This window comes from Panthera uncia, chromosome X (assembly GCF_023721935.1).
Source record: "Panthera uncia isolate 11264 chromosome X, Puncia_PCG_1.0, whole genome shotgun sequence".
NCBI lineage: Eukaryota > Metazoa > Chordata > Mammalia > Carnivora > Felidae > Panthera > Panthera uncia.
This window is the reverse complement of record NC_064817.1, coordinates 49,759,446-49,781,657: the sequence shown is the minus strand read 5'-3', so window position 1 is coordinate 49,781,657 and position 22,212 is coordinate 49,759,446. Positions and strand designations below refer to the sequence as shown.

The following is a 22,212-nucleotide window of genomic DNA, read 5'->3' as shown; positions in this document are numbered from 1 at the left end:
AGAGAGAGAGAGAGAGAGACAGAGAGAGGGACCACACAGGCAGAGGAGGGGCAGAGAGAGGGGGAAATCCCAAGCAGAGAGAAAATCCCAAGCAGGCTCTGCTCAGTAAGCACAGAGTCTGATCAATCCCAGGAACCATGAGACAATGACCTGAGCTGAAATCAAGAGTCAGAAGCTTAACCAACAGAGCCTCCCAGATGCCCCTATATTTAAGTTTTTATTTCAATTCCAGTTAGTTAACATATAGTGTTATATCACTTTCAGGTGTACTAGATTTCATTCTTTCTTATGGCTGAATAATATTCCATTGTATATATACACCACGTTTTCTTTATCCATTCATCAATCTATAGACACTAAGGCTGCTTCCATATCTTGGCTACTATAAATAATGCTCCTATAAACATAGGAGTGCATGTGTCCCTTTGCATTATTTTTTTTTGTATTTTTTGATAAATACCCAGTAGCACAATTACTGGATCATAGTGTAGTTCCATTTTTTACTGTTTGAGGAACTTCCATAATACTGTTTTCCACAGTGGCTGCATGAGTTTGCATTCCCACCAACAGCGCAAGAGGGTTCCTTTTTCCCCACACCTTGCCAATATTTATTTCTTGTGTTGTTGATTTTAGCCATTCTGATAGGTGTGAGGTGATATTTCATTTCAGTTTTGGTTTGCATTTCCCTTATGATCAGTGATATTGAGCATCTTTAATGTGTCTGTTGGTCATCTGTATGTCTTCTTCGGAGGAGAAATTTCTGTTCATTTCTTATGCCCAATTTTAATTGGACTGTTTGGGCTTGGGGTGTTGATTTGTGTAAGTACTCTACATATTTTGGATACTAGTCCTTTATCAAATATGTCATTTGCAAATACTTTCTCCCATTCCTTAGATTGCCTTTTAGTTTTGTTTATTGTTTCCTTTGCTGTGCAGAAGCTTATTATCTTGATGAAGTGCCAATAGTTTATTTTCACTTTTATTTCCCTTTCTTCAGGAAACATATCTAGAAAAATGTTACTATTGATGCCAGAGATCTTACTGTCTTGTGTTCTCTGCTGGAATTTTTATGATGTCAGGTCTCTCATTTAGGTCTTTAATCCATTTTGAGCAGTTTCATTCTTTTGCAGTTTGCTGTGCAGTATTCCCAACACCATTTGTTGAAAAGACTGTCTTTTTCCAGTTGAATATTTTTTCCTACTTTGCTAAAGAATAATTGACCACATAATTGTGGGGTTATTTCTGGGGTTTCTATTCTGTTCCATTGATCTATGTGCCTATTTTTGTGCCAGTACCATATTGTTTTGTATACTACAGCTTTGAAATGTAACTTGAAAACCAGAATTGTGATGCATCCAATTTCTCTTTTATTTTTCAAGGCTAACATAGGGTTTGAACTCATGACCTTGAGATCAAGACCTGAGCTGAGATGAAGAGTCTGACACTTAATTGACTGAGTCACCGAACACCCTATACCACTTCTTTATCCATTCATCAATCAATGGACATTTGGGCTCTTTCCATAATTTGGATATTCTAGGTAATGTTGCTATAAACAGCAGAGTGCACATATCCATTTAAATTAGTATTTTTGCATTCTTCTGGTAAATACCTAGTAGTGCAATTGCTGAATAGTAGAGAAGTTTTATTTTTAACTTTTTGAGAAACCTCCATACTGTTTTCCAGAGTGGCTGCACCAGTTTGCATTTCTGCCAACAGTACAACAGACTTCCCGTTTCTAAACATCCTTGCCAACACATATTTCTTTTTGTGTTGTTGATTTTAGCCATTATGACAGGTGTGAGGTGATATCTCATTGTAGTTTTGATTTGTATCAAAGATGCTGAGCATCTTCTCATGTGTCTGTTAGCCATCTGTATATATCCTTTGGAGAAAAATGTCTATTCATGTCTTCTGTCCATTTGTTAACTGGATTATTCATTATTTGGGTGTTGAGTTTTATAAGTTCTTTATATATTTTGGATAGTAACCTATTATCACATGTGTCATTTACAAATATCTTCTCCCATTCAATTCTTTTAGTTTTTTTGATTGTTTCCTTTGCTGTATACAAGCTTTATATTTGATGAATCCCAATAGTTTATTTTTGCTTTTGTTTCCCTTGCTTCAGGAAACATATTTAGTAAGAAGTTGCTATGGTTGATGTCAAAGAGATTACTGCTTGTGTTCTCCTCTAGGATTTTGATCATTTCCTGTCTCATATTTAGGTCTTTCATACACTTACAATTTACTTTTGTGTCTGGTGTAAGAACGTGGTCCAGTTTCATTCTTTTGCATGTTGCTGTCCAGTTTTCCCAACACCACTTGTTGAAGAGACTGTGTGTTTTCCATTGGATATTCATTCGTGCTTTGTTAAAGATTACTTGACCATATAGTTGAGGGTTCATTTCTAGGTTTTCTATTCTGTTCTATTGATCTATGTGTCTATTTTTGTGCCAGGGCCATACTGTTTTGATTACTACGGCTTTGTAATATAACTTGAAGTCTGGAATTGTGATGCCTCCAGCTTTGCTTTTCTTTTTTTTTTGAGATTGCTTTGGCTATTTAGGATTTTTTGTGGTTTCATACGAATTTTATGATTGCTTCTTGTAGTTCTGTGAAAAATGTTGGATAGGGATTACATTAAATGTATAGGTTGCTTTGAGTAATATAGGCTTTTTATCAATATTTGTTCCTCTAATCCATGTGCATGGAATATATTTCCATTACTTTGTGTCATCTTCAGTTTCTTTCATCAATGTTTTATAGTTTTCAGGGTACAGGTCATTTGCCTACGTTTTTGGTAAAATTGTAAATGGGATTGATTCCTTAATTTCTATTTGTGCTGCTTCATTATTGGTGTATAGAAATGCAACAGATTGCTATACATTGATTTTCTAACCTGCGACTTTACTTAATTTTTTTGTCAGTTCTACACTTTTTTGGTGTAGTATTTCAGGTTTTCTATATAGGTTATCATGTCCCCTGCAAATAGTGAAAATTTTACTTCTTCCTTGCCAGTTTGGATGCCTTTTATATCTTTTTGTTGTTTTATTAGTGAAGCTAGAACAGCCAATACTATGTTGAATAAAATTGATGAGTGTGGACATCCATGTCTTGTTTCCTGACCATCCATACCCATGGAAAAAGCTACTAGCCATGGGTTTATTATAGATGGCCTTTATTATGTTGAGGTATGTTTACTCTAAACTTACTTTGTTGAGGGTATTTTTTTAAATCATGAATGGATGTTGTACTTTGTCCAGTGCTTTTTCTGTGTCTACTGAAAACATCATATGGTTCTTATCCTTTCTTTTATTGATTGATGTATTACATTGATTGATAAGGAAGTAATGCACAATGCTTGAATCCAGGAACAAATGCCACTTGATCATGGTGAATGATTATTTTAATATATTGTTGAATTTGGTTTGCTAGCATTTTGTTCAGGATTTTTTGCATCTATGTTCATCAAATATATGACCTGTAGTTATATTTTTAGTGGTATCTTTTTCTGGTTTTGATCACAGAATGCATTTGGAAGTTTTAGTTACTTTTCTATTTTTTGTAATAGTTTCAGAAGAATAAGAATTAAGTCTTAAAATGCTTGGAGGAATTCACCTGTGAAGACATTTTTGTTTGTTGGGAGTTTTGTGATTACAGATTCAATTTTTTTTGTTGGTTATCAGTCTGTTCAAGTTTTCTATTTTTTTCTGTTTCAGCTTTGGTAGTTTATATGCTTCTAGGAATTTATCTATTTCTTCTAAGTTGTGCAATTTGTTGGAATATGGTTTTTTGTAATCTTCTCTTATACTCATTTGTATTTCTGTTGTGTTGGTAGGTATTTCTCCTCTCCAATTTGTGATTGTATTTATTTCAGTCATCTCTCTCTCTCTCTCTCTCTCTCTGATGAGTCTGGGCAGAGGTTTGTCCACTTTATTGATCTTTTTCAAAAGTACAGCTTCTGGTTTCATTGATCTATTTTCTTAGTTTCTGTATTATTTATTTCTGTTATGATCAGAAATATTATTTATTTCCCTCTTTCTGCTGGTTTCATGCTTCCTTTATTGTTCTTTTTCTAGCCTCTTTAGGCACAAGGTTAATTTGTTTGATATTGTTCTTGCATCTTGAGGTAGGCCTATATTGCTATGACTTGCCTCTTTGAACTCTTTTACTGCATCCCACTGGTTTTTGGTGGTTATAATTTTTATTTTTTTATCCTATAAATTCATATTTTATTTTATTTTATTTTTACTTTTTATTTAAATTTCGGTTTGTTTACAAACAGTATGATATTAGTTTCAGGTGTACAATTTAGTGCTTCAGCACTTGCATACATCACCTAGTGCTCATCACAAGTGCACTCCTAATACAAAGCAACTATTTAACACATCTTCCCATCCACTTCCACTCTGGTAGCCGTAAGTTTATTCTCTATAGTTAAGAATCTGTTTCTTGGTTTGCCCCTCTCTTTTTTTTTTCCATTGATCATGTGTTTTGTTTCTTAAACACCACATATGAGTGAAATCATATGGTATTTGTCTTATTCTCACGGACCTATTTCACTTAGCATAGTACTCTCTAGCTCCATCCATGTAACTGCAAATAGCAACATTTCATGGTTTTTTATGGCTGTGTAATATTCCATTGCATATATATATATATATATATATATACCACATCTTTATCCATTCATCAGTTGATGGACATTTGGACTATTTCCATAATTTTGCTATTTTAGTTAATGCTGCTATAAACATCAGGATGCATGTATCCTTTTGAATTAGTATATTTGTATTCTTTGGGTAAATACCTAGTAGTGCAATGCATAGGATGATTCTATTTTTTAACTTTTTGAGGAACCTCCATTCAGTTTTCCAGAGTGGCTGCACCAGTTTGCATTCCCACCAACAGTGTAAGAAGATTTCTCCACATCCTTGCTAACACCTGTTTTTTCTTCTGTTGTTGATTTTAGCCATTCTGACAGGTGTGAGGTGATATCCCATTGTAGTTTGGATTTGCACTTCCTGATGATAAGTGATGTTGAGAATCTTTTTACGTGTCTTTTCTTCCATGTACTTTTTTTTTTTTTTTACTTCTTTTAATTCCTGGTTTCATTCGTTACTTAGTAGGGTGTTTTTTAACCTCCATGTATTTGTACTCTTTTCAGATTTTTGTGTGTGATTGATTTCTAGTTTCATAGCTTTGTGGTCAGAAAAGATGCATGGTATTACTTTGCTCTTCTTGAACTTGTTGAGATTTGTTTTGTAGGTGAAAATGTGATTTATTCTGGAGAATGATCTGTGTGCACTTGAAATGAATGTGTATTCTGCTGCTTTCAGATGGAATGTTATGAATGTATCTGTCAAATCCAGTTGCCAGTGTGTCATTCAAAGCCATCATTTCCTTGTTGATTTTTTGTTTACACGATCTATCCATTGATGTAAATGGGGTGTTAAAGTCCCCTACTATTATTGCATTATTATAGATTAGTTTATTTATGTTTATTATTAACTGTTTTATGTACTTGGAGACTCCTATGTTGAGTGTGTGTGTATATATACATATGCATATTTCAATCAATTGTTATATCTTCTTGTGGGATTGCCCACTTTATTATTATATACTGTCCTTCTTTGTCTCTTGTTACAGTTTTTATTTTAACTTTTTTGTAAATGTTTGTTTATTTTTGAAAGAGAGAGACATAGAGTGAGAAGGCGAGGGACAGAGAGAGAGAGGGAGACACAGAAACTAAAGCAGGCTCCAGGTTCTGACCTATCAGCACAAATCCCGATGTGGGGCTTAAACCCACAAACCATGAGATTATGACCTGAGCCAAAGTCAGACGCTTAACTGACTGAGCCACCCAGGAGCCCCTACAGTTTTTTATTTTAAACTCTATTTTGACTTACATTAGTCTTGCTACTAATGCTTGCTAAAAAGCATTAGGCTTTTTTTTTTTTACATCCATTTGCATGATACATGTTTCTCCTTCCCCTCATTTTCAATCTGCAGGTGCTTTTTTAAAATTTTTTTTAACGTTTATTTCTTTTTGAGACAGAGAGAGACGGAACATGAATGGGGGGAGGGTCAGAGAGAGAGGGAGACACAGAATCAGAAGCAGGCTCCAGGTTCTAAGCTGTCAGCACAGAGCCCGATGTGGGGCTTGAACTCATGGACTGCGGGATCACGACCTGAGCCAACGTCGGACGCTTAACCAACTGAGCCACCCAGGCGCGCCTCTGCAGGTGCTTTTTAAGTCTAAAATGAATCTCTTGTAGGCAGCATATAGATGGGTCTTGTTTTCTTTATCCATTCTGTCACCCTATATATATTTTTTTTGATTGGAGCATTCAGTCCATTTACATTGAAAGTAATTATTGATAGATATGTATTTATTGCCATTTTGTTACTTGTTCTGTTTTTTTCCTGAATATTTTCTGTGATCCTTTCTTATCTTTCATGTTTTGCTGATTTTCTTTAGTGATATATTTGGATTCTTTCTCTTAATTCTTTGCATATTTATTAGTGTTTTTTGATATATGGTTACCATTGGGTTTGTATATACCCTCGTCTTCATAAAGCTGTCTATATTAAGTTGGTGGGCATTTATGTTTGAATTCATTCTTTCTCCTCTCCTTCCCACGTTTTAGGTATGTATCATTATATTTTATATATCATTTTATTTTGTGAGTTCCTTGACCTATTTTTTAAATAAATGTTTATTTTTACTGCTTCTTCATTTTTTTTATTTTTATACTGTCATTTTGTGTGTGTCCTTCCCATTCAAAGTACCCTTTAATATTTCTTGAAGGACTGGTTTAATGGTCACAAACTCCTTAGTTTTGGTTTATTTGGGAAACTCTTGATCTCTCCTTCTATTTTGAATGATTGCCTTGCTTGATAGAGTATTTTTGGCTGCAGATTTTTTTCCCATCAGCACTTTGAATATATCATGCTACCCCCTTCTGTCTTGCCAAGTTTCTGTTAAAAAATCTCCTGCTGGCCTTATGGCTTTTCCTTGTAATATACTGACTTCATTTGTCTTGACAATTTTAGGATTTTTTTTTGTTTATCATTATATTTTGCAAACAATATGTCTTAGTGTGTGTCTGCTTTTTTGATTTTGATGGGAGTTCTCTGTGCATCCTGGATCTAGATATCTGCTTCCTTCACCAATTTAGGCAAGTTTTCAGCTATTTTTTCTTGAAATAAATTTTCTGCCCCCTTTTCTCTCTCCTTCTTCTTCTTCTTCTGGGACTCCTATAATACAAATGTTACTACATCTGGTGGAATCACTGAGTTCCCTAAGTCTATTCTCATTTTGCGTAATTGTTTTTTTCTCCTTTGTTCAACTTAATTAGTTTCCATTACTTTTTCTTGTAGGTCACTAATTTATTCCTCTGCTTCTTTCATCTTGCCATTCTTTCCATCAAGCTGATTTCTCATTTTGTTTATTGAGCCCTTTATCACTGCTATGTTATTCCTTATCTCTGTGTTAAGGATCTCACTCATGTTTTCCACTCTTTTCTCAAATCCAGTAAGTATCCTTATGAGCATTATTTTAAATTCTCCATCAGGTATGTTACATATGTCTGTTCCTTTTAGATTTCTGGCGGTAGCCATGTCCTGCTGTTTCATTTGGGATAAATTTCTCTGTCTCCTCATTTTGTCTGTCTCTCTGTGTCTGTTTTTGTGTGTTAAGAATGTCATCAATGTCTTGTGCTCTTGAAAGTAGTGACTTTTTGGGACTCCTGGGTGGCTCAGTCGGTTAAGCTTCTGACTTCGGCTCAGGTCATGATCTTGTGGTTCGTGAGTTCAAGCCCCGCGTCGGGCTCTGTGCTGACAGTTCAGAGCCTGGAGCCTGTTTCAGATTCTGTGTATCCCTCTCTCTCTCTGACCCTCCCCCGTTCATGCTCTCTCTCTGTTTCAAAAATAAATAAGCGTTAAAAAAATTAAAAAAAAAAAAAAAAAGGAAAGTAGTGACTTTTTGAAGAGGAGGTCCTGGAGTGCCCTGCAGTGCAGTGTCCCCTGTTCACCAGAGCTTGGCACTTTAGGAGAGTAACCTGTATGTGTTGTGTATGCCTTACTCTTGTGTCTGAGTCAACTTTTCTTTTCAGTGCAGTTGTCTGCACTGATTCTCTCAGTTGTGGGCTGCGTTTGCTCTCTGTAATATTAATGGGACCCAGGCAGGCCATTTCTGAGATGGCATCCCTACTAGGGAAATTGAGAATGTGGAGCAGTGTTAGCAAATTTTGCAGTGGGACTCTAGTTTTTTGCTGGATACTCCAGAGCACCGCAGCACCTGAAGTCTGCATGTGGGATTGTCTGGGGTGTGATACCGGCTGTACCACATGACAACTGCTAGGCACAACTGGGGACAGTGTGTGATGGTGGCTGGCATCACATGGCTGGGTGCAGCAAGTCAACTGATTGTGGGATACTTCAGCAAGTATGCCCCCAGTGTCTGGATATGATACACATCAATAGCTGTGCCCCAAGTGACAATAGCTAGCCATGAATGGCTGGTGCTTCACTGTGGCTTGGCAGGGTGCATGGTGGCAACTGTCCACCTGGTAGTTGGGCAGGGTACACATACAGCTTTAACAAAATTTACCCTGAACTCTGGGTCAAAGATGCAGGTGCCTGTGTAACCCCATGTCCCACAAGTAGCACTGTGTTTATTCTGGGGGTTCGGGGAGGAAAATGGTGACTCCCATCTCTCTTGTTACCAGAGAAGTTCCCCAACATGCTCCAAAATCAGTATAAACATATCTTCCTCCTGTTTTGTAAGCTCTTGTTTCTATGTTTCCTGTTCATGGGCTGTTTTCTCTTTTAGGGTGGGGACTAGGGTACCACTTTCCCTCTCAGCTAGCCTATTGCTGAGTCATCTGACTTTAAACATTAGGCTCCATGTGCTGCTGGTTATACAAACTTACAGAATTCAGCCCCTCTGATATTTAAGGCTAGATGTTATTGTAATTTATCTTCCCTGTGTGGGTTCCCTGGTGCTTTCCCCTCTCTGCAAGCACAGTTCCCTCCTTCCTGCAGGCTGCTCCCAACTAAGGTACCATTTCTGCCCTTCCTAACCTCTCTAATGTGTCTCCTGTAAATTTAGTTGTGGACATTGTTCTGCCAGTCTTCGTATCACTCTCTCGTTTATTGACATAGTTATGAGTGATATCTAGTTGCAAATGAGGGATGGCATGAGCTCAGGGTCTTTCTACTCTGCCATATTACCTGTGCTTCAAATTAAAACACTAAAAGTATCATGGGTCTTCAACACTGGGCCTTCTGTGCCTCATGGCTAATTTGGCTCTGACTATTCTCCCTATATATTTTACCCTGTAATTTGCAAATCTCACAATCACTTCTTTGGTACAGCATGTGATCCATACCCTACTATGGTTTCTTCAGTTCTTTGGAAAATTCAGTCACTCACACATAACCATATTCACGCTTCTTTAGCCTGAAGTCTATGGTCAAGTAAAAAAGCACTTTTTTTTAATACTGTATGCTTTATTCCTTACTGAATTCAAGTTGTCTCAATTTAACTGCCATATGCGACAAAGCAATAACAGTTTTATTTGGATCAGGAAAAAATATGTTTAAAAATATACTTAATATGAGGCTTTCCCCATCCCTCAATAACAGCTGTATTGAGGTCAGATCAATTGGAACACCCAGAAAATCAATTTTGCAGAATGGCAGATGGAGCTCCACAGTTGGAGGGAGATAGCATAGCAGATGCAAGGTGTGTGGAACTGAATTGGGGGATAGAAAAATGGTGCTGCAGAGGGAAGGGAACCTTTTCCCTGTAGAGACAAAAAGGAGACAAAGAGAGAGGGGTTGAGAAAGTGTGGCATCAAGTTTGCACAAGAGGAAACCCTCTCCAGACCATTCACTGAGGAGTGAGAAGTACTGAGTGTCCCAGATTGGTTTTGTTTGTTTGTTTTGTTTTTGTTTTTGTTTTTTGCAAACAGCATTTGGAGCTCAAACTCTGAGGTTTTGGAAGAGCACAAATTTCTCCAGAGCTGAGCTGTGGTGCATACTCCTGGAGAGGAGGGAGCTGGGCCCAGTGGGCATAGCATGGTGTTGGGATCTCCAGGGCTCATTGTGAGAGAACACTCCCCTTCCTTGAGTACTTTTGAAAGAGGGTATAGTGCCTCCCCAAGGACAAAAGACCCTGTAAGCATCAGCAAAAGGCCTTTTATTAGCAAGAGAAAGAAGGACACCCAGAGGTAATATAACCTTTGCTGCTTTTGTCGGTTCTGCACCATAGACTGTGCACACTGTGCAGGCATGAGACTGTTTCTCATGGACAAAGGACTTCAGACACAGCGTGGAGAGGCTGTACTCTGGAGGAGGGTGGCAGATCCATATGGTGCCTGGTCCCTTAAGACTTCAGGTTTTGAATCCCAGTGATGTGTGCCAAAGAAAAAACGCAGCAGAGTTGTGGTGCAGGGCCAGCTGACTGCCCTCGCTATTTTGTGAGGACTTCCTGAAGAGGGGGGTGGGTGAGGTCCCCTGTTCCATGACAAAAGATTAGGGTAGCACAATTTTCTCCCCAACACCAACACAGTGGGATTTCAGAGAGCAACAAAGCAGGCCCAGTTGGAGGCAAGACCCATTTACACAAAACCCCACTCCCCTTATGCTTGACAACTGTCTATTTATGGGGTAAGACTGACTCTGAGCCAATGCATCAGGCCTCTTCTCCAGAAGACCAGCACAAACAGCACTGCACATGCACCAAATATACTCAAAATCGAATACTTAAAAAAAAAAAAAAAACACCTGAAGTTCTGGTGGGAATAAGACCAGGCTTAGTTTTGTTGTTATTATTATTGTTGTTGTTGTTGTTTTGTTTTGTTTTGTTTTCTTCTTTCCCCTTTTTTTCTTTTGGAATCAGGCTCCTAGGTTTTTTTTGTTTGTTTGTTTGTTTGTTTTCATTTTCTCTGGTTTTGGATCAGGCTTTTCTTGTCTTTGTTTCTCTTTTATTTTTTTCTCATTTTTCATTCTTTTTGCTGGAATCAGCCCTATAGATTTGGATACTATGGTTTTTTGTTGTTGTTGTTGTTGTTTCCTTTCTTTTTATCTTTTCTGGGGATGATGTTTTGTTTTCTCTTATTTCCTTTTTTCCCAGGCTTATTTTAATAAAAAAATCAAAGCACACCTACTTAAAGGTCCAAACACAACCCAATGCAACCAAGGAGGAGTCTGCAGAGGACTGACCAGTGAGAAGAGCAGCCAAAACACAATAGCAGAATGCACATAGCACACATCAGAAACACTACCTGAGATGCCAGGCCCTGGACAGTGTGTGGCCCTTTTTAATATAGTAGTACTCACAGGTGCAGTAAGCATAACAAGACTTAAAAACATGCAAAGGCAGAAACTTAGCAAAAATTACAAGACAGGAATTTTCCCCAAAAAGAAACATCAAGAAGAAATTACAGCCAGGGACTTGCTCAAAACTGATATAAGCAAAATATCTGAACAAGAGTTTAGAACAACAGTCATAAGACTACTAGCTGGGCTTGAAAAAAACAAAAACAAAAACAAAAACAGAGAAGACACCACACAAACCCTTGCTGCAGAGATCAAAGACTTAAAAACTAGTCAGGTTGAAATACAACATGATATAACTAAGATGCAAAACCAACTGCATACAGTCACAACAAGGATTGAAGAAGCAGAGGAGTGAATAGGTAACATAGAAGATAAAATTATGGGAAAAATGAAGCTGAAAAGAAGAGTCAGTTGAAAATATTAGATCACAAGAAGAGACTTAGAGAACATAGTGATTCCATAACATGAAACAATATATGTATCATAGGAGTCCCAGAAGAAGAAGAATGGGGAAAAGGGGAAGAAGGTTTATTTGAACAAATTATAGTTGAAAACTTAACCTAAGTGGGGAAGTAAACAGGCATCCAAGTCCAAGAGGCACAGAGAACACCCCTCAAAATCAACAAAAACAGGTCAACAACATGAGATAACATAGTGACATGTGCAAAGAACAAAGATAAAGAGAGAATTCTGAAAGCAGCTAGGGACTAAAGGTCATTAGCTTACAAGGGTAAACACATAAGGTTAGCAGCAGATATGTCCACTGAAAATTGGCAGGTCAGATGATAGAGGAAGAAAATATTCAATGGTCTGAATGGGAAAAATATGCAGCCAAGAATTTTTTATCCAGCAAGGCTGTCATTCAGAATACAAGGAAAGATAAAGATTTTCCCAGACAAACAAAAACTAAAGGAGTTTAAAGGAATTTGTGACCACTAAACCAGCCCTGCAAGAAATTTTAAGGGGGACTCTGAGTGGAGAAAAAGAACAAAGCAACAAAGACTACAAAGGACCAGAGAACATCACCAGAAACACCAACTTTACACAAAATATAATGGCACTAAATTCGTATCTTTTAATAATCACTCTGAATGTAAATGGACTAAATTCTCCAATCAAAAGACATAGAGTATTAGAATGGATTAAAACACACACACACACACACACACACACACACAAGATCCATCTATTTGCTGACTACAAGAGACTTATTGTAGACCTAAACACAACTGCATATTGAATATGAGGGCATGGAAAACCATCTGTCTTGCTAATGGAGGTCAAAAGAAAGCCATAGTAGCCATACTTATATCAGAAAAATTAGATTTTAAAACAAAGACTGTAACAAGAGATGAAGAGGGCATTATAGCATAATTAAGGGGTTAATCCCTTAAGAAGAGCTAAAAATTGTAAATATTTATGCCCCTCAACATGGAAGGACCCAAAAATATATATCAAATAATAACAAACATAACAAAACTCATTGATAATAATACCATAAAGATAGGGGACTTTAATACCCCACTTAGAACAATGGACAGATCATCTAAGCAGAAAATTAAAAAAAAAAAAAAAAGGAAAATAAGGAAACGATGGCTTTGAATGACGACCTGGACCAAATGGACTTAACACGTATATTCAGAATGATTCATCCTAAAGCAGCTTAATACACATTCTTCTTGAGTGCACATGAAACATTCTCCAGAATAGATTACATAATGGGTCACAAATCAGCTTTCAACAAGTACAAAAAGTTCAGGACCAAAACATGCATAATTTCTTTTTTCTTTTTTTAATATAATTTATTGTAAAATTGGTTTCCATACAACACCCAGTGCTCATCCCAACCAGTGCCCTCCTCTCTGCCCATCACCCACTTTCCTCTCTCCCCCAACCCCCATCTACCCTTAGTTTGTTCTCAGTCCTTAAGAGTCTCTTATGGTTTGCCTCCCTCCCTCTCTGTAACTTTTTTTTTCCCCTTCCCTTCCCCCATAGTCTTAACATATGAGTGAAGATATACGGTATCTGTCTTTCTCTGCCTGGCTTGTTTCACTTAGCATAATACCCCCCAGTTCCATCCACGTTGCTGCAAATGGCCAGATTTCATCCTTTCTCGTTCCTAAGTAGTATTCCATTGTATATATAAACCACATCTTCTTTATTCATTCGTCAGTTGATGGACATTTAGGCTCTTTCCATAAACTGGCTATTGTTGAAAGTGCTGCTATAAACATTGGGGTACATGTGCCTCTATGCATCAGCACTCCTGATAGGTAGATTCCTAGTGGTGCTATTGCTGGGTCATAGGGTAGTTCTATTTTTAATTTTTTTGAGGAACCTCCACACTGTTTTCCAGAGCAGCTGCACCAGTTTGCATTCCCACCAGCAGTGCAATGGGGTTCCCATTTCTCCATATCCTTGCCAGCATCTGTAGTCTGCTGATTTGTTCATTTTAGCCACTCTGACAGGAGTGAGGTGATATCTCATTGTAGTTTTGATTTGTATTTCCTTGATGAGGAGTGACGTTGAGCATCTTTTCATGTGTCTGTTGGCCATCTGGATAGCTTCTTTGGAAAAGTGTCTATTCATGTCTTCTGCCTATTTCTTCACTCGATTGTTTTTCAGTTGTGGAATTTGGTGAGTTCTTTATAGGTTTTGGATACTAGCCCTTTATCCGACATGTCATTTGCAAATATCTTTTCCCATTCCGTCGGTTGCCTTTTAGTTTTGTTGATTGTTTCCTTTGTGGTGCAGAAGCTTTTTATCTTGATGGGGTCCCAATAGTTCATTTTTGCTTTTAATTCCCTTGCCTTTGGGGATGTGTCGAGTAAGAAATTGCTGCAGCTGAGGTCAGAGAGGTTTTTTTCCTGCTTTCTCCTCTAGGGTTTTGATGGTTTCCTGTCTCACATTCAGGTCCTTCATCCATTTTGAGTTTATTTTTTTGTATGGTGTAAGAAAGTGGTCAAGTTTCATTCTTCTGAATGTTGCTGACCTAAACATGCATAATTTTTTTAAAAAAAACTGTTTACATTTATGTATTTTTGAGAGACACAGAGCACAAGTGGGGGAGGGACAGAGAGAGAAGGAGACACAGAATCTGAAGCAGGCTCCAGGCTCTGAGCTGACAACACAGAGCCTGACACGCGGCTTGAACTCACAAACTGTGAGGTTATGACTGGAGCCAAAGTTGGACACTTAACTGACTGAGCCACCCAGGCGCCCCTAAACATGCATAATTTCTAATCACAATGCTTTGAAACTTGAAGTCAACCACACACACACACACACACACACACACAATATTTGGAAAGCTCTCGAATACATGGAGGTCAAAGGACATTGTACTAAAGAATGAATGGATCAACCAGGAAATTAAATAAGAAATTTAAAAATATATGTAAGCAAATGAAAATGAAAACATGACAATACAAAACCTTTGGGATGTAGCATAACCAGGCTGAAGAGAAAAGTATATAGCAATTCAGGACTCTCTTGAGAAGCAAGAAAGATAATCTTTCTCAAAAAAAAATCTAACCTTACACCTAAAGGAGCTTGAAAGGAGCAGCAAATAAAGCCTAAAACAGGCAGAAGGAGGGAAATAATAAAGATTAGAGCAGAAATCAATGATATTGAAACAACACAACAACAACAAACAGAACATACAAATGAAAATTAGGGCTCTTTCTTTGAAAGAATAAGCAAAATTGATAAATCACTAGCCATAATTCCAAAAAGAAAAGGGAAAGGACCAAAATAGATAAAATCATGAATTAAGAAGATACATCACCACCAACACTGCAGAAATGCAAACAATTATAAGCAAAGTCTATGAAAAATTATATGACAACATATTGGGCAATCTGGAAGAAATGGACAATTCCTAGAAACTCACACACTACCAAAACTGAAAGAGAAAGAAATAGAAAATTTGAGCAAGCCAATAACCACCAAGAAATTGAATTAGTTATCAAAATCTCCCATCAAACTAGAGTCCTGGGCCAGATGGCTTCCCAGGGGGAATTGTACCAGACATTTAAAGCAGAGTTAATACATATTCTTCTCAAACAATTCCAAAAAAAAAAACAAAGTGGAAAGAAAGCTTCCAAATTCGTTCTATGAAGTCAGCATTATGTTGATTCCAAAACCAGACAAAAACTGCACTAATAAGGAGAATTACAGGCCAATATCCCCAATAAAACTGGATGCAAATATCCTAACAAGATATCTGCAAATTAAATTCAACAGTACATTAAACAAATATTCACCATGATCAAATGGGGTTTATTCCTGGGCTGCAAGATTGGTTCAATATTCACAAATCAATCAACATGATACACCACATTAGTAAAATAAAGGATAAGAACCATATAATCCTTCAACAGATGCAGAAAAAGCATTTGACAAAATGTGGCATCCTTTCCTGATAAGAAGAAGCCCTCAAGAAAGTCGGTAGAGAAGGAACATACCTCAACATCATAAAGGCCATATACAAAAGACCCGCAGCTAATACCATCCTCAATGGGGAAAAACTGAGAGCTCTCCCTTTAAGGGCAGGAACACAACAGAGATGTCCACTCTCAGCGCTGTTCAACATAGTACTGGCAGTCTTAGCCTCAGCCATCAGACTACAAAAAGAAATAAACGCATACAAATCAGCAAGGAAGAAGTCAAAATTTCACTCTTCAGTGATCTCATTTATAACTGCACCAAAACCCATAAGATACCTAGGAATAAACTTAACCAAAGAGGTAAAGTATCTGTACACTGAAAACTATAGAAATCTTATAAAAGAAATTAGAGACACAAATAAATAAAAAAAAAGCATTGTATACTCACGAATTGGAAGAACAAATATTGTTAAAATGTTTAAACTACCCAAACTAATCCACACATTCAATGCAATCACTATCAAAATAAAATGAGCATTCTTCACAGAGCTAGAACAAGTAATTCTAAAATTTATATGGAACCAGAAAATACCCCAAATAGCCAAAGTAATTTTGAAAAAACCAAAGCTAGAGGTATCACAATTCCAGTCTTCAAGCTGTATCATAAAGCTGTAATCATCAAGACAGTACGGTACTGACACAAAACAAGACAGATCAATGGAACAGAGTAGAGAACCCAGAAATGAACCCATTAATGTATGGCCAACTAATCTTTGACAAAGCAGGAAAGAATATCCAATGGATAAAACGACAGTCTCTTCAGCAAATGGTGTTGGAAATACTGGACAGCAACATGCATAAGAATGAACCTGGACCACTTTCATACACCATGCACAGAAAGAAACTCAAAATAGATAAAAGACCTAAATGTGAGACAGGAAACCATCAAAATCCTAAAGAAGAAAACAACCAGCAACCTCTTTGACCTCAGCCACAGCAACTTCTTACTAGACATGTACCAAAGGCAAGGGAAACAAAAGCAAAAATGAACAAGTGGGACCTCATCAAGATAAAAATCTGCACAGTGAAGGAAACAATCAACAAAACTTAAAGACAACTGTTGGAATGGGAGAAGATAATTGCAAATGACCTTTCTGATAAAGGACTATTATCCAAAATCTATAAAGAACTTATCAAACTCAACACCCAAAAAACAAATAATCCAGTGACAAGTGAGCAGAAGAAATGAACAGATACATTTCCAAAGAAGACATCCAGATGGCTACCAGACACATAAAAAGATGCTCCACATCACTCACCATAATGGAAATATAAATCAAAACCACAATGGGATACCACCTCACACCTGTCAGACTGGTTAAAATTAACAACATAGGAAACAATAGATGTTGGTGAGGATGCAGAGAAAAAGGAACACTTTTGCACTGTTGGTGGGGATGCAAACATGTGCAGTCACTCTGGAAAATAATATGGAGGTAGCTCAAAAAAATAAAAATAAAACTCTCTTACGACCCATCAATTGCAATAGTAGGTATTTATCCAAATGATCAAAACTCCTGATTCGAAGTGGCACATGCACCCCAATGTTTATGGCAGCACTATCATCAATAGCCAAATTATGGAAAGAGCTCAAATGTCCATCGACTGATGAATGGATAAAAAGGATGTGGTATATATATTATACAAAGGCTTATTATTTGGTGACTAAAAATAATGAAATCCTGCCATTTGCGACAACATGGATGGAACTAGAGTCTATTATGCTAAGCCAAATATAAGTCAGTAAGAGAAAGATAAATATCATATGATTTCACCATTATGTGGATTTTAAGAAACAAAACAAATGAACATAGGGGAAGGAAGGAAAAATGAGGTAAAAACAGGGAGGCAAACAATAAAAGATATCACTCTTAAATACAGAGAACAAACTGAGGATTGCTGGAGGGATGGAGGGTGGGAGGATTGGCTAAATGGGTGATGAGCATTTAGGAGAGCACTTTTTGACAAGAGCACTGGGTGTTATTTATAAGTCATGAATCACTGGGTTCTACTCCTGAAACCATTACCACACTCTGTTAACTAACTTGAAGTTAAATATATAAATTAAAATAAATGTACATTTCAAATAAAAATACACTTAATATAAGATTTTTTAAATATACTTAATAAACTTATAAAATAATTACCTAAGTTGGGATCATCTTTTCCCCAAATATCTTGCTATCTTTGCCTCTGGATGGGCAGAAATGTCTTATTTGAAATAGTACCTGTAATTGGTGCATCAGGACGGGATTGTTCCTTTCTCCATGCAGGCACAAATACAGTAATATCTTTATGGCCTTTGTCTAGAAACCAGTCCACAGCAAGTTGTATTCCTCTGCAGGAGAATTCTTCTTTATTCCCATGGCTTTAGGAAGATAGAGAATGAAAAGATAAAGGATTGACAATAGGTAGCAAGGAAATACTCCAAACAGGCTTATTCTTAGCAACAATACATTAACAACAGAAATTTTATTTCTTGTTGGTGCCAAAGATGTATTTTTAAAAACATCAAATCAAGTTCTTTTTTATTCAATTATTAAAAATATTTCCATTATTATTACACCTTTCTTCAAGGCCCCAAATGTTTAATAACGACTCTCAATTTATAGCAACCTTTGTGGCTACTTTCTACCACTATTTCAATTTTCTCTCTCCTCTTTCTGTTTCTACTAACACTTTATTTTAGAAGATTAAGATATTCACAACAGAAGGGGAAAGAAGAGGTGTAACCAGAGGTTTAGATAAAGGTCATATGTAAGATTAGTTGGAGATGAGTTTTAGGCACATATATTACCTTAAAAATAACATTGACAGCAAAAATGATACACACATAAATGCTGACCAAAAATAGTTGTCACATTTAATTAAATATAATATGTTAATAAAACCCACACTCTTGAAAATGTTAAGATTTGAGAAATTCTCACAATATAATACTACAGGGAAGAAAAAAGATACAGAGTATATATAATGTAATCCCAATTTTGTAGAAGAAAGTCTATATATAAGTTTAGAAAAAATGCTAAGAAATAGACACATCAAACTATTAATAAAAAGAGTCATTCTGTGTGAGAGGATTATAAGTGCTTTATTTCTTAATCCAAATTTTTTTCAAAAAAATTAAGTATTGCTTTTATAATAGAACATGATTTAAAAACAGAAGATATTTTATTATAATTATTTGTAGGTGTAAACATTGTAAAAACTTAAAAAAGTCAAACATAAATTTATTTGATTGGTAATTTGAAGAGGGAAAATTAACATATAAATTGGGAAAAGATATATTTATTGTCATTATATTAAAAATTCATAGTGTACTAAATTTATGCCTTGTTTGCCTGTGGAAAATTCTAATTTCTTAGCATGGAGTCTGATGTTCTGACATATATATAAACCACACTAAATTATAGTTATTAAACAACTTGGATGGCAAAACAAATTGGCATACATTACATTACATGTACCAATTCTAGTACAATAAAGTGGATATTGCCTGTTAAGACTCATCAGCAATGAATAATCATTTTTCTAAAAGGTTAATTAAGACAATATAATGGGGTTTCTCTCTTTATATTTCTTACTTGCTCACTGGTGATCACTGAACTACAAGAGAAATTAGGTCCAATTATATTATTCCCTTTGGGTAAATTCATACATAATCTCAGAGGCCCATTAATACATACATGGCTGGACTTCCCACTGTCTTAATCACTCTTGAGGCACATGATAAAAAATATTAAATTCTTTCATTAATATTTCCAAACACATTTTAATCATGTTTTATTCTTTAGTATGTACCATAAAGCAAACACTACTAAAAGTCAAAACACTTAAGAAAAACAAAAAAAAAAAGGAAAGAAAATATATTTAAATGCCAATACACTCCAAGGTAGCCTTAGAAATAGCTACCACACTGTTTCTAAAAGTTGAACAATGGATAAATTGGGCAAACCTATGGATCTTAAAGGGTTAATATTGGATGGATCCAGCATGAAACAGGCAGATAGGGAAGATTTCCAGATATTATTTTTCCCACTGCTATAGTGCTGGTAAATATAAGAATAACATGAACTCAGGAAAATCATCAGAATTGCCATTAGAGGGGGAATTTGGAGGAAGGGTATAGACTTCATTTCACCTAGGTTGGCAGTGCTATAAAGTGTGTCTTTCCAAACACAGTCTAAAACCAGAAATAAATACTAGAGTAATATTTTATGTTGGATATGACAATTTTATGTTTTATGCTGCCAATTTCTTTGTGTAAAAATATTTTCACTAAATAAGTCAGACAGAGAAAGACAAACGTTATATAATTTTACTTACATGTGGAATCTAAAAAGCAAAACAAATAAATACAGAAAGCAGAAATAGACCCATAAAAATACAGAGAACAAACTGGTGACTGCCAGAGGGGGAGTGGGCAAAATGGGTGAAGGGAATGGAATGTACAAGCTTCCAGTTATAGAATAAATAAGTCATGGGGATGAAAGGTATAGTATAGGGAATACAGTGAATGGTATTGTTATAGAACTGTATGGAGACAGATGGTAACTATACTTGTGGTGAGCATAGAATTGTCCAGTCACTATGATGTACACCTGAAACCAATGTAATATTGCATATCAACAATAATAAAAATAAATAAAATATTTTTCACTACGAAAAAATTGTATATCAACATATTAAACAACTTAGAAGAAATGGGTAAATTCTTAGAAATAGGATTTTGGTCCAATATCCGAAGACCCCGAATTCATCCCCTCCATAGAACACACCAAAGTACACCTATTTATAGAACAATTCCTGAACAGCCTCTGTGCAACCAAAGACAGAATGTCGAAAGAGAAGAGAAAGGGAGATGAAGACATGGTAACAAAAAGAACTACCACCCCCGACAATGCAAACAGCAGAGAGAAGGGATAGTACTAAGGGACAGAGAAAGGTTCCTCTGTCCTTGGATACAGAATAAAAGCTGTGATTTAAAAAAGCAACTATCATATAAGAGACAGCACCAGAACTCTGCCAGATGGCAGAAGAGCTGTGGGCTCTAGGTATAAAGAACTGGAGAACAACATAGTTTAGTTCCCTCTCCACCTTGAAAATGCAAACTGGAGCAGAATCCACGTGCACAGCAGTTTGTCGCCTCAGTGGCCCCCAGGTCTGCAAGCCTACATCAGTACTGGTAGCTCTGGGGCACAGAAAAAAAAAAGTACAGTTTAAAAGGCCAAAGGAGCTGAGGATATGCTCTCTGAATCAGAAGAATGGGAGAATGACAGGATTTATACTCCCCCTCCACCTTAAAACAACAGATAAAAGCAAGGTCTGGTCTCCACAGCTGGCTTGCTGCCTCACTAAACCATAGCTAGGAGCCCCCACACCAGCCTTAACCATCCCACCAAGGTGGCCACAGGTGCAAAGCACTCCAGAACACTCCAGACACACATCACTTTGGCTTCAGATAGGTTTCTAGGGCATGCTTGATACAGAGTGCTATGGAACCTCCTGAGTGATGTCTGCTCCCCTGCCAGTGTGCCTTCTGAGTGAAAAAAAAAACCCAGAACACCCATGCTTGCATCAGTTTTACCCAGCCCACTAGGATATCTGCTGCTCAGAACACCTTGAAGTACTCATTCCCACACTGGTCTTTGCTCCAGTTGCCTGGGTAGGGTGCCCACTGCACTGAGCACCTTGGCACACCCCAGTTTGCACCCAATTCAGCTTTAGATGTCTTACCAGGTTCCCCTCAGTGTGGAAAGTTCTAGAATAATCCAGCTTGAAATCAGTTCAGCTTCAACTCTCCTGTCAGGGCTCATGTGTGGAAGAGTCCAGGGACCACACTGGCCTGCATCCACTTTAGCCTTAGCTGTCCTGCCAGGGTTAACTTTGTGTGGAGTGCCCTAGGACGTCTTAGCCTGTACCTTGCTTTGGCTCCAGCCAGCCACCCTTTCAGGGCACCCTCTATGCAGATGGTCCTGCAACACCCCAGGTTATATCCACTTCAGCTTCAGTTATTCTGCCAATATGGCTTCTGGGCAAAGAGCTCCAGGTCCTCTCAGCTTGCACCCATTTTAGCTTCAGCTATCCTGTCAGAGCATCCCCTGTGCATAGAGCTCAGGAACCCCCTGGCCTTCACACCACTTCTGCACAAGCCACCCCACCAATACATCTTCTGCACAGACCATTCCAGGACACCCCAGCTTGCACTCATTTAAGCTTGACCTGTCCTTCCAGGAGACCTTCACAGAAAGCCCTGGGATCTCCTGACCTGCACCCACTTCAGCTTTAGCTGTACAGCCAGAACACTTGCTGCATGGCGAGCCATGGGACCTCCCAGTCTGCACCTAATCTTAGCACCAGGAGCTTTCCAAGGCACCCTCTATGAGGAGATTTCTGGGACACTCCAGTTTAC

The 22,212-nt window shown here is 37.3% G+C and overlaps 1 protein-coding gene across 1 annotated transcript in view; it reads right to left on the bottom strand.

Annotated features, from left to right (window-relative positions):
• Window positions 1–22,212, bottom strand: part of ZC3H12B (zinc finger CCCH-type containing 12B) — a 74,857-nt gene that overhangs the window by 5,167 nt on the left and 47,478 nt on the right. The window contains exon 2 of the mRNA XM_049643889.1: window positions 18,029–18,168. Coding sequence (XP_049499846.1) covers window positions 18,029–18,168 — 140 coding nt within the window. The remainder of the gene's footprint in view (window positions 1–18,028; window positions 18,169–22,212) is intronic.